We start from the raw sequence: 17,363 nt of genomic DNA on the forward strand, positions 1-17,363 counted from the left end.
AAGGGACCCTCTATCAGAATTCAGAAGGATCATCCCAAAGATCTTATCATAGGAGATCCAGATAAAGGAGTCACTACTAGATCAAGGGAAGTAATCTCACATGGCTGCTTTGTGTCAAAGATTGAACCCAGAAATATCAAGGAAGCCTTGACTGATGAGTTCTGGATCAATGCAATGCAAGAGGAGTTAGGCCAATTCAAGAGGAATGAAGTATGGGAATTGGTTCCTAGACCTGAAGGAGTAAATGTCATAGGAACAAAGTGGGTTTATAAGAATAAATCTGATGAACAAGGGGTTGTTACTAAAAACAAAGCTAGATTAGTAGCTCAAGGATATACTCAAGTTGAAGGAGTGGACTTTGATGAAACATTTGCCCCTATTGCTCGCCTTGAGTCCATTAGACTATTGCTTGGAGTGGCATGCATTCTGAAATTCAAGCTGTTTCAAATGGATGTAAAAAGTGCCTTCCTGAATGGCTACTTAAATGAAGAAGTATATGTTGAACAGCCTAAACGATTCACAGATCCAAATCTTCCACAACATGTGTACAGATTAAAGAAAGCCCTCTATGGGTTGAAGCAAGCTCCCAGGGCTTGGTATGAGAGACTCACAGTGTTCCTCACTGACAATGGATACAAAAAGGGAGGTATTGACAAAACTCTGTTTGTGAAGAATGAAGGAGGAAAGCTCATGGTGGCACAAATATATGTAGATGACATTGTTTTTGGTGGGATGTCAGAACAGATGGTTGAACATTTTGTTAGACAGATGCAATCTGAGTTTGAGATGAGCCTTGTTGGAGAACTGACCTACTTTCTTGGGCTACAAGTCAAACAGATGGAAGACTCTATCTTTCTATCTCAAAGCAAGTATGCCAAGAACATTGTGAAGAAGTTTGGAATGGAAAATGCAAGCCATAAAAGGACACCTGCTCCTACTCATGTGAAAATCTCCAAAGACGAAAATGGTGTCAGTGTAGATCAGAGTCTATACAGAAGCATGATAGGAAGTCTGCTATATCTCATAGCAAGCAGACCTGACATTACATTCGCTGTAGGTGTTTGTGCTAGGTATCAAGCTGAACCAAAAGTCAGTCACATAAACCAAGTGAAGAGAATACTGAAATATGTCAATGGCACCAGTGACTATGGGATGTTGTATACTCATGGATCTGGATCCATGTTGACTGGTTAATGTGATGCTGACTGGGCTGGAAGTGCTGATGATAGGAAAAGCACATCTGGGGGATGCTTCTTTTTGGGGAACAATCTAATTTCATGGTTTAGCAAGAAACAAAACTGTGTATCTCTATCCACTGCTGAAGCTGAATACATAGCAGTTGGGAGTAGTTGTTCTCAACTGGTCTGGATGAAGCAGATGTTGTCTGAATACAATGTCACACAAGAAGTCATGACATTATACTGTGATAACCTGAGTGCCATAAATATTTCCAAAAATCCTATTCAACATAGCAGGACAAAGCACATTGACATTCGTCATCACTTCATCAGAGAACTCGTAGAAGAGAAGATCATAACTCTGGAGCATGTTACTACTGAAAAGCAATTAGCAGACATTTTCACTAAAGCTTTGGATGCCAATCAATTTGAATGTTTAAGGGGGAAGTTGGGGATCTGTGTTCATGAGAACCTATAGCAAGTAAAGGAGTTCGTGGTTGTCCCAGAGGATATTTCTGACTGGGAAAACTATGTTGTGGCAAGGACTAGACTGTGTGGCTGGAAGCTATTCTGTTGCTGATGTTTGAAAGATTGAAGTTTTATTTTGAAAAATTTCACCTTTGGTCAATTTTGACTAAAAAGGGGGAGAAGAAGTGTTGATGCTGATGTGGAAGTTGTGAGATGCTGGAGGGTAGCTATTATTAAAAGGAGTGCACATGTGTTAAAACAGAATGTTGCTCTATTTACAGATGTCAAAGAGGATGTCTGATATTGGTGCATAGGTGTTGTTGATTGAAGTAGATGTCAGAATGACATTCTGGCTGGTACAGGTGCTGGAGTTACAGTAGTTGTTATGTTCATGGAGACTGTTGTGTGCATAGATTTAGGGGGAGAAGGAGTACCCTTGTGCATTTGTGTGTCTTACTAGTTGCATCCATAACTAGTAATTCTGTTTTTGTTGCACAGATTTAGGGGGAGGAGAAGTACCCTTGTGCATGTGTGTATTACTAGTAGCCATAGCTAGTAATTGTTTTGCTTCTGCTACTGATTAAACTACAGTTATGTTATTTAACTGCTGATAGTTTACCTTGTGAACAAAAAGGACAGATATATGTTTTAGCCAAAATTTGCCAAAGGGGGAGTTTGTTGATTCTAAGAGTTGGCAGCAATTTTGGTAAAACAAAGAGTGTTCACAAGATGTCATGTGTGATGTCTTAACATGAGATATCCTATGTACCTGCTAGAGTTCAAGAACATGTTCATGCAGGATTGTTTCAGAATGCCACATACATTGCAATGGCTTCTGATATTGGATGTACCTGTTGGAGCTTAAATGAAAGACGTGTTCATGCAGGATTGTTTTAGATGACATACACAAGGTCATGACATCTGATATGGCTGTACCTGCTGGAAGTTTTAAAAGGAATTATTGGATTATGCAGGATTTTTCCAGGATGTCAGACCCGATGTCATGACATCCTGTACACAGAACATTCAGTATGAATGTCTGGTGTTTTGTGATTGCACAATTAATGGCAATCTTTGGATGATTGAAGATATGGCTAGCTGGCGCTTTCAATCATGGATTACAACCAGATTTACTTATTTTCCAAGGAGATATAAAACAGCTGTTATAAAAAGATTTGATTGGAAAATAGATTTAGGGTTTTCAAGATGTCCAAGCCCAACTGGATGCTTTTATGAAAAGGGACTTAGAAAACCTGTTTGAACACACAACCAAGACTGAGCGAAATATAGAGAGAGAGCTAGGGTTTGTGTCTGTTTAGTCGTAAGACTTGTAGGTCATTCAAGTCATCCATTGATGATTGAATTGGACAGATTTGTGGTTGTAATTTGTCACTCTAAAGCTGTTAAGCAAGAGTGTGTGTCTTCTTGATCAAAGTTGTGAAGCAAGATCAAGAGTGTGTCTTCTTGATTAAAACTGTGAAGTAAAATCAAGAGTGTGTAATTGAAAAGTATTTTCTTTTCACAAGGGATTGTTGTTTAAAATCATTGGTGTGTGATTGTAGGGAAGTGAGTGGGTTCTCATATCTAAGAGTGCTTAGGTAGAAATTACACGGGTAGATATTAGGTGAGAAAGACTGTAACTTGTTGAAGTGTACGGAGAGTCTTTGAACTAATTCTATTTTAGTGAATTTCCTTCCTGGCTTGGTAGCCCCCAGACGTAGGTGAATTGCACCGAACTGGGTTAACAATTGCTTGTGTTATTTGCTTTACCATTCTGTATCTTTTATCCATTGTGTGTTAACAGATATTAGTGTCGTAACATTACCTTCGACATTTTATATCTGATACCAGAATTTCAAATGCTTCCTCTACAAGCCTCTTGTGATCACATAAAACTTCAAATCTGGAACCATATAAGTAATGCCTCCAAATCTTCAGAACAAAAACAACCACAGATAACTCCAAATCATGTGTAGGATAATTGTTATCGTGAATCTTCAGTTGTAGAGAAGCATAAGCGACCACCTGCCCATTCAGCATAAGCACTCCACTTAAGTCAATCTTAGATACATCAAAATAAACAACAAATAATTATGCAGGATTAGGTAGAATCAACACTGGTGCAGTTGTCAACTTCTTCTTCAAAGCTTGAAATTTTTCTTCACATTGTAGATCCCATACCAAAGATTGACCCTTCAGAGTCAATTGCATCAAAGGTAAGGCCAACATTGAGAAACCCTCAATAAATCTCCGGTAATAATCAGTCAAGCCAAAAAAAACTTCTAATGTCAGTAATCATCTTAGGAGCCTCCCACTGCCACTGGAAATCACATGACCCAAGAAGCTGACTTTCTGCAACCAAAACTCACATTTAGATAGTTTCACAAACAAGTTCTTTTCTTTTAAAACCCAAAGTACAATACAGAGATGAAATGCATGCTCTTCATCTAATTTATAGTAACTAAGAATATCATCAATGAATACCATAACAAACTTATCCAAGAACGGTGTCGCAACGCGAAAAACAACCGGCGGGAAAAGACACAGAGCCGCCACCGTGCGTTATTAATCCCAAAGGAGGGAAAGGAAACGCTCGAAGTAAACCTGGAAAAGGGAAAGGAATGGTCTTACGACCAGAGATTGCAAGGTACGGGAGTCGGTTACGCAAGGGGAAGGTATTAGCACCCCCTCACGTCCATCGTACTCGACGGGATCCACGCTCAAAAGAATAGAATAAGGTTGCTAAATAACTGCTCAAAAAGAATGCACACACTGGAATCAAACACAGATGGAGAAAACGGAGGAAGCGGACTCGGCAGGATGTCGCATCCTGGGCCTACGTAGTTTGTCAGAAACAAACATCAAAGTCAACGTAGTTCGGGGAAAGGGGAAACATGCTCGCTAGGATATCGCATCCTATGCATACGTATCTTCTCTAACCAGAGAAAGAATCAGAGCACTCGTAGCTCGGCTAACGCACGCCAAAACAAAACACTGAAAAGAGACGCTGAGACGTCACAAGAAACACACAACAGGAAACGGAATACCAATCAATGGTCTTACATCCAACTCCAAACAAAAAAATACAAACAGGAAACCGAATGCCAATAGATGGACTTACATCAGACTCCAAACACACAAACAAACAAACGGGAACCGAATGAAAATAGATGGACTTGCATCAGACTCTGAACAAAGAAAGGGTGTACAAACACACACACAAAACAAAAGGGTTGAAAAAGAAAAAAGGTGAAAGGGTGGTGAACACACACCAAACAAAACAAAAAGGTTGCCCGGAGAGATCTCGCTCAATCTCCTGCCTACGTATCTCATATGGTATAAGAATCAGGGCGACGTAGTTCCCCTTAACAGGGGAGAAACTCTCTCCTAACCAGAGACCGGGGAATAACAAACTAAAAGGGAGACTGACTCGAGCCTAATAGTTGTCATGCAATCCACAATAGCCCTAGGTTGAGGTATCTAAACAGAACCTAACTCGCACAGGAAGCAAGTCAATCACACAGCAATTAAACATCAATCACATGTGAACATGTATCACACTCTATATGCAAACAAGCGGCTCATACAAGGCTGGGCTTTAGTCAAGGGGTCATATCAACCTCGACAAACAAGCCAACACTGTAGGGGTGTGCTGAGGCTCTTAACCACTGACATTGACCGTCAGGGTGAGCAGATGAAAGGTAATGAGGGTTAGACCTCATAGCTCTTAACCCTGGCCAGGGTGAGCTTAAATCAAAGAAGGTGTGGGGGTCCAGAAAGAGGGACCCTATTCCACTTGACTGACACTGTACAAGATCTTGGGTTAGGTTCAAGAGCATCAGTACGTAGTGCGAGCATAATGAACGACACAACGACTAACAGGGGACTGGCTACTAGTCCCTTCTATATGTCAATTGCCTCTTCACTTAGGAGGACTTAACAAGTCACATGCCTCGACAAGGAGGTCTTTAGCACAAAAGTAAACAATCACAGTCATTGCCTCTTAAGGAGGACTTCAGCCAAATGCCTGCCAAAAGAAACGACAAGGCTTCTAGACTACATGGAGTTAGAAGGCTAAGCTACCTCAGTGGTGTATCAACCACACTCCAAAGCAGAGCAAAGCTAGCTAGCAAGAGCTAAAAGCGGCTAATGTACCTGTACAAAAGCTACCCAGTCAGTATTGTATTCAGAGAAACAAACAGACAATCAACAGTGGGACATTTCCAATATGTACACAAGGATTCAAGTAATTCCATCACACTCAATAAACCTACAACACAATCAAAGTTAGTAAATAAAAGAAAATGACATCTCAAATGATGAGGCCACACCAATCATTAGAACTAGATGCTTGAACCTGAAATACAAAGCTCAAAAGGTGAGTACAAACCACTAGTACCAAGACTATGGTCGAAGGCAAAGCAAATAGTCAAAATAGAAGCTAATATTCCACATGAAGAACAATCAATCAAACAAGAAGAAAGCCTCAAAAGGACCAAAGCCAAATCATTAAGAAAAGCCATCATATAATCAAGATAAGGCAAAGGCAAGCAAGGTGGTCACAATTGGATATTAAACATAGAAAATCTACATTAAAACAGAAAAGCATCCAATGATCATGAAATTTTTTATGTGATATCCACATGTTAAACACAAGCATCATGCAAAAAATTGGAATCAGAAGAGATCAAATGACATGTGTATGAAAATGAACAAAAGCATCATCCAAATGTGTGACACAAATTGTCACACCATATGTTTATGTGTCCCAAACAGAGATGGAATGTGATAAAAATGCCAAACAAAAGCTCAAAAATCATGTAACATGTTATGAATAAGCATGTCAAATTTCAAGGCAATTGGGTAAAATATGAGCATTTCACAAATCAATTGGCACAACATGTCACATTTTGCACCATGTTCAATAAAGCAAGCATATTCAAAATTCCAGCAATATAAAAATCAGGAAATAAATTCTCAAAAAAACTAGACATTCAAATGAACATGTGACAAAAAATTTGGATTAATTTGGAGTAGTTTTCTATTTTTTATAAATTTTTCAATTTGATGAAAATAAATGGAAATAATGAAAATCATGGAAAATGGAAATTAAAATGGGAATTAGAAAAATGCACATGGCAAGGATTGAACACAGGAGCATATGGTTACAAGAGCGCTGGAAAATAATGTTCAAAAATGCACTAGGCAAGGCTCGAACCAAGGTCTGTACAGTCAAACAAGCGCTAGCATAAAACAATTATAACAAACCAAAATACCACAAGCAAGGATCGAACCAACGTTTGTATGGTTGCAAGCGTGTTTAACAAGCTAAACGCTGCGTTCCACTGTACATGAGGAATTAAATGGATTTTTCAATCGCTGGAACCAGGTATCGAACAGAGGTTTCATACGTTCATGCGTATTACACAGTAAAACCCTAGCGCCTGCACCAGATGACCGGAACAGTGCTTCCGGTCATCTTCTCCGACGGAATTCCGGCGACGGCAATGAACATTCCTAATTTTTTTTCAGAATTTCGCATGGCATACACCGTTGGAAAGGTCTTGCTGCGTAGAACACGGATCTAACATTATCTAGGCCTAGAACTCCATGAATAAGGCAAATCGATTGAAAACATTTTGCACATACAAACTTTAACTCATCATATCTCATGCAATTCTTCACCAAATCAAATTCTATTTACATCAGGATCATCAGCATTCAAAGACCTACAAGATCATGGCAATAGAATGAAGAATTATGAGATTCGAATTCCAACCTTTTTTGAGAGCAGTGAGTTGAAACTGTGGATTCAAGGCCTCAAATGATCCAGATCTCCTCTATCAACCTTGTGGTGAAACTTTATGTATGAATTGATGCTTAAATCCACTTGAATGCAGCTCAAACTTCAAGTTCCATGTTCATCTTCAAGCTTGGTGTGTGCATGATTCTTGTCCAATTTCTTCAATCCAGTGCTTGATTCCTACTAAATGATGATCAATGAACACGAATATGCAAGAAAATTGATGTGTTATGTGAAGAATTTTCAAATTTCAATTGAGAGAATTTTTGGAGGGAAAACCAATTTCTAGATCTAGAATGTGTAATCCCATCCAATTCTATTATGATTAGCCTTATATACTCCTCCTTAATCATGTTGTAATTAAGTTTAAGCATGGCTAATGAAAAATTAATGAAATATGAGGTATATGACCAAAAATGCAAAATGTGTGGTGCATGGAGATTTTACACGTGAACAGTGCACATGCATGATTCAATTACACTCAAAATCAACTTATGAACATGAAAGGATTGGAATTAGACTCATGTGATCAACCAATTTCAAATTATGGATTTTCCCTCCAAAAAGCACATGTATGCACCAATGGTCATGTGAGATTTTTTCATGCAATGCAATGATGGATTTGAAAACTATTGGTCGAAAGAAGCAATTTACAAAAAGAGTGGCTTAATTTGGAGTTTTGTAGCCAAAGTTATGTCACTTTGAAGTTTCATGCACACTTGGTGATCATTTGATCATAACTTCCCAACCATTCATCAGATGCTCATGATCTTGGACTTTTTGGAACTGGGAGAGAAAGATCTTCAACTTTCATGTTGACCAAAAATTCATTTGAAGCTTATTTGATGTTGGAAAGTCAAGTTGAAAGTGAACCAAAAACTTGCCATTTTTGGAAACTTTCAATTACAGGTCACTTTCCATTTTTGGAAACTTTTGCTCTGACTTCAAAATCTTCAAGATATATGTCTGTAATGACAAATGAACCTCTTTTGAACATAAATGAGGTGTCTCAACTCATCTCCCCACCTCAAAGCCCTCAGCTCTTGCACAGTTGACTGTATAGGTCCTTAGATGACCTTGACATGCTCTGATCAGCTTGAGCCTCAACCACTTGGGGAAATGGCTCAGAAATGGAACCCTAGCTAATATAAGCTTCTCCACATAACCATGTGATCTTCATCATCAACAAATACCTCATTTCCCTGAGAAACCCTGGTTGAAAAAAATGCAATTGATTAGGGTTGACCAGAGGTCAAAACCCTAATCCAAAGGAACCTGAGCATGAACAATAGAGCCCTTAAAGATGACATAACCATGATGATGGTGATGTACCCTTGCAATCAAGATAATGCTCAACCTCCTTGAAGAACCAAGAAAACCCTAATTGAAGCACAAACCCTCAAATGGTTGGTGATCAATTTATGGAGACCCTCAAGCTTGAATCTCTTAACCTCTCCATCTTCTGAAAAAGACTTTAGAGGATGACCTCTCTTATTCTATATGATATGCAAAATGCAAATGCCTAATGTTCTAAAACCTGAAATGCAATATGCTAAACTAGTCCCAAAAAGAGGAGGGCAAATTTGAGGTGTTACAGTTGCCCCTATTCAATCCACTGTGAACCTGTCGATATGAACAGCCTCGGCTTTCAGATGATCGGGTGAAGAGTGGTTAAATACCAAGAACAGACGAACAATTTGCGCTCCGCTGGGGATTATTATATTTTTTTGCTTTTCTTGAACCCCACAACTTTTGATTTTTCTTCTTTTGTTTTTCTTGAACCCCGAAACTTTTTGATTGATTGATGATTTTTTTTTCTTGAACCCCAAAATTTTTTGATCTGCGCGGATGATCCCCGATCACCGCATTTGAACCCCGACTGTCACTCTTGTTTGCCAAACCATGAACCTCGTTCTCCCTTTGAACCTCAGTCGCCTGACGATAACTCGCGATCGTCGTTGTGAACCCCGTTCTCCAGAAAACACCCCGTGTCTCCCTTTCTCCATTTGAACCCCGCTCTCCAGAAAACACCCCGTGTCTTCCTTTCTCCATTTGAACCCCGCTCTCCATCTTCTTGTGATAATTTCGCTGGCAACGTCGGAAATAACACCAAACACCACTCTGATGGCGACATATCAGAGGGTACACCTCCACAACAGGAAGGTAATCATGTGCATTTCTTCCTCCGAAAACACCCGTAACGACTGTTGTTGGCCTCGCCAAAGTCTAAGGTGACACATGATCAGAAGACAATCCTGAGGACCTCATCCCGGATATCATCTTCAACTCCAATCTCCATTTGAACCCGTTCTCCAGAAAATGCCCAGGACTTCCTTTTCTCCATTCTCCGATTTTCGTGCTGATCGCGTAACGTTCTCTGATCTTCATTTCCATCTCTGCCCGACGGAAAATTTTCCTCCAATATCGCGCTACTGGGGAACATTGCTGATCTGACGTCATGATGCTAAACTCCTCAGAGTAACATCTTCCAACTTCCATCTCGCACGACAGAAATCTCCTCCAGTATCGCACTACTGGGGAATACCGTTGACCCAACGTCATGATGCTAAACTCCTCAGAGTAACATCTTCCAACTTCCATCTCGCACGACAGAAATCTCCTCCAGTATCGCGCTACTGGGGAATACTGTTAATCCAGAATCACGATGCCGAACTCTTCAGAGTGACATCTTCCAACTAGCAGAACCAATTCTCAAGCGGTAACCACAGTTTGAGTAACATCTTCACCAACCGGCGAAACCAAATCTCAAACGGTAACCACGGCTTGAGTAACATCTTCACCAACCGGCGAAACCAAATCTCAAACGGTAACCACAGCTTGAGACTAGCTTATGCTTGCAATGCTGATGCATGAATTTTTTTTTAGCGTAATGCTCCATAACCATGGAAATGCTACGCAATTAACTATGCAATATGCTATGCTTCTCTAAATGATGAATGCATAAAAAGTATCCCCCTTAGGGGACTCTACTAGGGAGCTCGAGGCACTCTGCTGAGGGACCCGATACCACTCCAATCTCCACCCTGCTGGGGAATAGTACTGCTGCTGGGAAAAGGACAACCCTCACCCGGGATGACCTCCATTGAACCCGATCCGCTTGGGGACTTCGCTGGGGAACAACCACCAACGCACACCTCCGCTGGGAAAACAGCAACCTTCAAACTTGCTGGGGAAATAATAAGCTCCACCATGCTAGGGGCAACAACAAGCCTCCAAGCCTGGCTGCTGAGGAAACATCGATCTCGAACCCGTTGGGGAGATAACAATCCCGACCCTGCTAGGGAAAACACAGACCTTGAATCCGCTGGGGAGGTACGGAATTTTTGACACGGAACGCCTGTCGACTCGTCGAACACTGGTATTCACCATCTAACCACAATGTCAGCTTTCCACTTTTCCAGACTTTGAAGAGTCTTCTTGATTAACCTTCCAGGATCGTCGCACGTCTTTCACCGTCTTTACACCATTCTTCAATCCCTCGTCCCTGATCGGACTCCACGGGGATCTTTTGTCAAAAGGAAACGCTTCGCGTCATAACCTGCAAGTGAGTGACAATATCTAACAGCACCTGTAAAAGAGATCGTTAGATAAAAACATGCCCCAGGCGTGCCAAAATTTCAACACCTAGGTCACTCAACCTTCCGAATAAGATTTCAGGTTTTCAATCTTATAAACATGCACTGGAAGGGATCTCTATGTCTCAAAATGCAAAGATTTTTTATCAAAATAAACAGATGTTTTTGCAATCAAAGCGGTAGTGAAAACAAAAAACAAAATTATTTGACTGAATATGCATTTTATTGATTGAAAAAGAAGTGGCTCGTAGCTAAGCAATACACAGGAAGCAATCCCTGAAAAGAGGTAATTGCGCACAAAAGGAAAATCTATCTTAATGGCAATGTGAACCCGTGATCTCATCGAGTTCCAACTCGGTTACACCCCATATGTCCTCAAGACTCTCCGTGCTTTCTGCCTTCTGAACAAGACGCTTCCGACTGATCCCTGCCGGTGATTATCCATGGGTCATACCCAAAGTACAAACGATCATGCTAGACGCAGTTGTTCGTTTCAATCCCTCTTTTGCCTGGACCGCCCTTTCGGGTTTTCAGTCCACCGGGATACCCTTTTTTGCCCAAGCCGCCCTTGTGGGGTTTTTGACTTGCCGTGTGTACAGTTTTTTTTCTTTTTATCCCTAATTTTTGCCCGAACCTTTTTTCATCATTTTTTTTCGGTTCGCCGGGATGCCCATTTTTGCCTGGACTATTTTATTCTTTTCGTCCAGCGGGTCTCTTTATACGAAATATTTTTTAACTGCATCCGCATTCACAGGGGATGGAAAATCCTCACCATCCATGGTCGTCAACAACAAGGCTCCGCCAGAGAAAACCTTCTTGACCACGAATGGACCCTCATAATTGGGTGTCCATTTGCCCTGACGATCGTTCTGAGGAGGAAGGATCCTTTTCAACACCAGATCTCCCACGTGATACACATGAGGTCGCACCTTTCGGTCAAAAGCACGCTTCATTCGCTGCTGGTACAACTGCCCATGACAAATGGCCGCTAGCCTCTTTTCCTCAATCAGGCTCAACTCTTCATACCTAGTCCTTACCCATTCAGCCTCTTCCAATTTCACGTCCATAAGGACTCTCAGTGACGGAATCTGAACCTCAACTGGTAGCACGGCTTCCATCCCATACACAAGCGAGAAAGGCGTTGCCCCAGTAGATGTACGCACCGAGCTTCGATACCCATGCAATGCAAACGGCAACATCTCGTGCCAATCCTTATAGGTCACGACCATCTTCTGCACAATCTTCTTTATATTCTTATTAGCTGCCTCGACCGCCCCATTCATCTTCGGACGATAAGGAGAAGAATTGTGATTCTCTATTTTTAATTCTCGGCATAGTTCTGCCATCATCTTATTGTTGAGATTAGAACCATTATCAGTAATGATTCTCTCGGGAACCCCATATATGCAAATGATGTCTCTTTTCAGAAATCTGGCAACGACCTGTTTCATCACGTTCGCATAAGAGGCTGCTTCCACCCACTTGGTGAAGTAATCAATAGCCACCAATATGAACCGGTGCCCATTCGAAGTCGTAGGCTCAATCTTTCCGATCATATCAATGCCCCACATAGCAAACGGCCACGGAGACGACATCAAACTCAACGGATTTGGAGGCACGTGCACCTTGTCAGCATAAATCTGGCATTTATCACACTTCCGCACGAAGTTGAAACATTGGGCCTCCATCGCCATCCAATAATATCCAGCCCTCAGCAGCTTTTTCACCATTGCATTCCCACTGGCATGGGTACCAAACGACCCCTCGTGCACCTCTTTCATTAATTGGCTTGCTTCTTTGTCATCGACACATCTGAGCAAAACCCAATCAAAATTTCTTTTGTACAAAACCCCATCCTTATTCAGATAGAACACCATGGCCAACCTCCTCAGAGTCTTTCGGTCCTTCTTGGATGCTCCCTCAGGATATTCTTGGGTTTCCAGATAGCGTTTGATATCATAATACCACGGCTTTTCATCATCAGGCGTTGTTTCGATAGCAAACACATAAGCCGGTCTATCCAGTCGCCCCACCTCAACACTAGGGAACTGATTCCAGCACCGCACCTTAATCAAGGCGGCCAGAGTAGCCAAAGCATCTGCCAGAGGATTCTCTTCTCTCGGCACATGGTGCAATTCCACCTTGGTGAAGAACGTCAACAATCTTCTCGTATAGTCCCGGTATGGAATCAAATGAGATTGATGCGTATACCATTTTCCGTTAACCTGGTTCACAACCAAAGCTAAATCTCCATAGATAACAAGGTTCTTGATCCGCAAATCAATCGCCTCTTCAATACCCAAAATACAAGCTTCGTATTCAGCCACATTGTTGGTGCATTCAAATGTCAGCCGGGCAGCAAAAGGAATGTGGGATCCCTTCGGCGTAACCAAAACAGCACCAACTCCACTACCATTCACGTTAACGGCCCCATCAAACATCAGAATCCATTCGGATTCAGGGTCAGGCCCCTCCTCTGGGATTAGTTCCTCACAATCTTTCGATTTGAGAAACATGATGTCCTCATCAGGGAACTCAAACTTCATCGGTTGATAATCCTCAATGGGTTGCTGGGCGAGGTAATCAGACAATACACTCCCCTTGATTGCCTTTTGAGAGGTATACTGGATATCATATTCAGTCAAAATCATTTGCCATCTCGCAACCCGTCCGGTCAATGCTGGCTTCTCAAAGATATACTTGATCGGATCCATCTTGGAAATCAATAAAGTGGTATGAACCAGCATATACTGTCTCAGTCGGCGAGCAGCCCATGCCAAAGCACAGCAAGTTTTCTCGAGCAGTGAATATCTTGTTTCACAGTCGGTAAACTTTTTGCTAAGGTAGTATATTGCATGCTCTTTTCGACCAGACTCGTCATGCTGCCCCAATACACACCCCATAGACCCCTCGAGGACTGTCAAGTACAGAATTAACGGTCGTCCCTCCACAGGAGGCATCAGAATCGGAGGCTCCTGCAAATATTCTTTTATTCTTTCAAATGCCGCTTGGCAATCATTATTCCACCTGGCCGTTTGATCTTTTCTCAACAACTTGAATATGGGTTCACACGTGGCTGTTAGATGAGATATGAACCGTGAAATGTAGTTCAATCTACCTAAGAAACCACAAACCTCCTTTTCTGTTCTCGATTCAGGCATTTCTTGTATTGCTTTTACTTTAGCAGGATCAACCTCGATTCCTCTTTCACTTACAATAAACCCCAGCAACTTACCGGACCGCACTCCGAAAGTGAACTTATTCGGATTCAACCTCACTCTGAATTGTCTCAAGCGGTCAAACAACTTGGCCAAGTCTACCAAATGCCCCTCTTCTGTTTGGGACTTTGCTATCATGTCATCAACATAACATTCGATTTCATGATGAATCATATCATGAAACAAAGTCACCATAGCTCTCTGATAAGTAGCACCGGCGTTCTTGAGACCAAATGGCATTACCTTATAGCAAAAAGTGCCCCACGGTGTGATGAACGTTGTTTTCTCCATATCATCTGGCGACATTTTGATTTGATTATAGCCAGAAAAGCCATCCATGAAGGAAAACACCGAGAACTGAGCTGTATTGTCTACCAACACATCGATGTGAGGTAATGGGAAATCATCCTTCGGGCTAGCTCGGTTCAAATCCCGGTAGTCCACACACATCCTCACCTTCCCATCCTTCTTCGGCACCGGCATAATGTTTGCGACCCAAGGCGGATAATTAGTCACAGCTAGGAAACCAGCATCCAACTACTTCTGAACTTCCTCTTTGATTTTCATGGCCATCTCGGGTCGAGTTCTGCGCAATTTCTGCTTCACTGGAGGACAATCTGCTCTCAATGGTAACTTGTGCACAACAATATCGGTATCCAACCCTGGCATATCTTGATAAGACCAAGCAAAGATATCAACATACTCTTTCAACAAGGCTACCATTCTGCTCTTGACATTCACCTCCAAAGCAGCCCCAACCTTTACCTCTTTCCTGACCTCCTCGGTACCCAGATTAACAACCTCGACCTGCTCTTCGTGCGGTTGAATCACCTTCTCCTCTTGTTTCAACAACCTGGTTAATTCCTCCGGTAGTTCACAATCTTCTTTGCCTTCTTCTTCGGCATGATAGATCGGATTGTCGAAGTCATATGAGGGTGTAACAGGATTGTTATCAATGAGATCCGGAGAATGATCGCATCTGCATGAATGTTGATTCATGCATTGCTTTAGAGTCGGAGCGAAGCAAATCAAACAGATGGAAAATGAAAACAAACATTGCCCTTTTTATTTTTGTTTTTATTAAACTACAAAAATAAATAAAAAACAGGGAACACCGCTTTTAATACAAAAAACATCCATTTATTAATGATGCAAAATGTTGCAAGATGAAACACATGAGGTGGCCCTTACAATGGACCATTACGTTTCGGGCAAAACGTATGGTTTTCATGCAGACAGAATTGAAAAACAGAAATATTACTCTTCACGTAGAGTGACAGTGATGATCTTTTCGGCCTTCCAGTTCTGGATCTCCATCCCTGGTACGCACGGTTTTATCCACGAGTCGAGCTCGCAGTCACTGTCGATCTCTTCACCCACCATACAGATGCGATCTGGATCTAGCATTCCAGCACTGGTGAACGTGAATGGCTGACGGCGTCCTTTATTCTGCCCAAACAAGCCTCGGCTCGGCTGATAGCTAACCCCAAACCTGTCTTCTTTGGCGGCGATGTTTATCATCCTTCCCCAACCTAGGGCTTCTCCATTCTTCACCACCTCGGTAGCCTGCTTGTAAGAAGAAATGGACGGCTTCTTCTCTTCCTTAGCAAAAATGGCATTCTCCACCTTAACGGTTTCGAATGCCTGACTTGGTGTTTCAAATATTTCACCGTCTATTTCCACGTACTTGAACGACGACAGTTGTCTGACAAAGATGTCTTCTTCCCCACACACCGTTACGACCTGCCCGTCCCAGATATACTTTAATTTCTGGTGCAAAGTCGAAGTCACTGCTCCAGCAGCGTGTATCCACGGTCGACCCAACAGGCAACTGTATGCCGACTGAATATCCATGACATAAAATACAGACTTAAACACCTCGGGCCCGATCTTCACGGGGAGCTCCACTTCCCCAAACACATCCCTTTTAGAGCCATCAAATGCTCTCACCACCAAATTCGTAGGCCTCAGCACTACTCCTTCACAATCCAGCTTCGCCAGGGCCTTCTTAGGCAACACATTGAGTGATGAGCCGGTATCCACCAAGACGTGCGAGAGCACTGCTCCTTTACACTCCATGGAAATGTGTAATGCCTTGTTATGATCACGCCCATCCACCGTAAGATCCAAATCAGTGAAACCCAGCCCATGGCTGGCATTAACATTAGACACCATTGTCTCCAGCTGATTGATTGTTATCTCCTGAGGAACATAGGCTCTCTTCAATATTTTCAACAAAGCCTCTCTATGCCCCTCGGAGCTTAACAACAACGACATGATTGAAATCTTGGATGGAGTCTGCTGCAGATGGTCAACAAGCTTATACTCAGACTTCTTGATGATCCTCAGAAATTCCTTAGCTTCATCATCGAGTTCTTTCTCTGACCCACCAGGCGCCGGCGTCGCCACAGGAATACCCTCACTCACCACCTGCTTCCCTCTTGCCCTGGCTAAAGCCTCGGCCTTATCTTTCTTTTCTTTTTCTCCTTCCCCACTCCTCAATGTGTCGGGTGCAAACAACCTTCCACTGCGAGTGAAACCACTGTGTCCGGCATTATCCACCTTTGAAACGGTGGTTTCACCTGCAGTCTGATCTTCCTGCTTCTCCCCATTACAGTATACCTCTCCACCATAATCCCACGGCACAGCATCATTGCTTTCATAAGGAATAGGCCCCGGTACCGTGATGGTAACTGGAGCTGCATCTGCCGGTGCTGACAAATCGATCGGATCAAAGTATATGGTTATGGTGGAGACATCCTCCTTCCCCAAATCAACCTTTTCAAATCTGATGCTTCCCTCATCCATCATCCTCTGGACAACCTCCTTCAATAAAACACACCCATTAGAGGCCACGATGCAAGCGGCACAACAATCATCACAGCCCGGAAAAACCCCATTCATCAGCAGTTGTCTCTTGACCTCAGCCAATGGAGTTCTCAACTGATCTATATTTATCAGCCCAATTGACCTCCTATCCTCAGAAATTGCATTCACCCCCATCTGACCATGCGCCGGCATGGGATTAGCATTAACATTTGGCGATGGTGCAAAATTGATGGCCTTAGAATCCATCAGGTCCTGGACAACATGCTTAAAA

At 42.3% G+C, this 17,363-nt stretch overlaps 1 protein-coding gene across 1 annotated transcript in view; it reads right to left on the reverse strand.

Annotated features, from left to right (window-relative positions):
- The window catches only part of LOC127122107 (uncharacterized), a 41,354-nt gene extending 24,283 nt beyond the window's left edge, over positions 1-17,071 (reverse strand). The window contains exon 1 of the mRNA XM_051052506.1: positions 16,879-17,071. Within this exon, the coding sequence (XP_050908463.1) occupies positions 16,879-17,071 (193 nt within the window). The remainder of the gene's footprint in view (positions 1-16,878) is intronic.
- Between the last annotated feature and the right edge of the window lie 292 nt (positions 17,072-17,363).

The sequence above is a fragment of the Lathyrus oleraceus genome, chromosome 2 (genome assembly GCF_024323335.1).
Source record: "Lathyrus oleraceus cultivar Zhongwan6 chromosome 2, CAAS_Psat_ZW6_1.0, whole genome shotgun sequence".
NCBI lineage: Eukaryota > Viridiplantae > Streptophyta > Magnoliopsida > Fabales > Fabaceae > Lathyrus > Lathyrus oleraceus.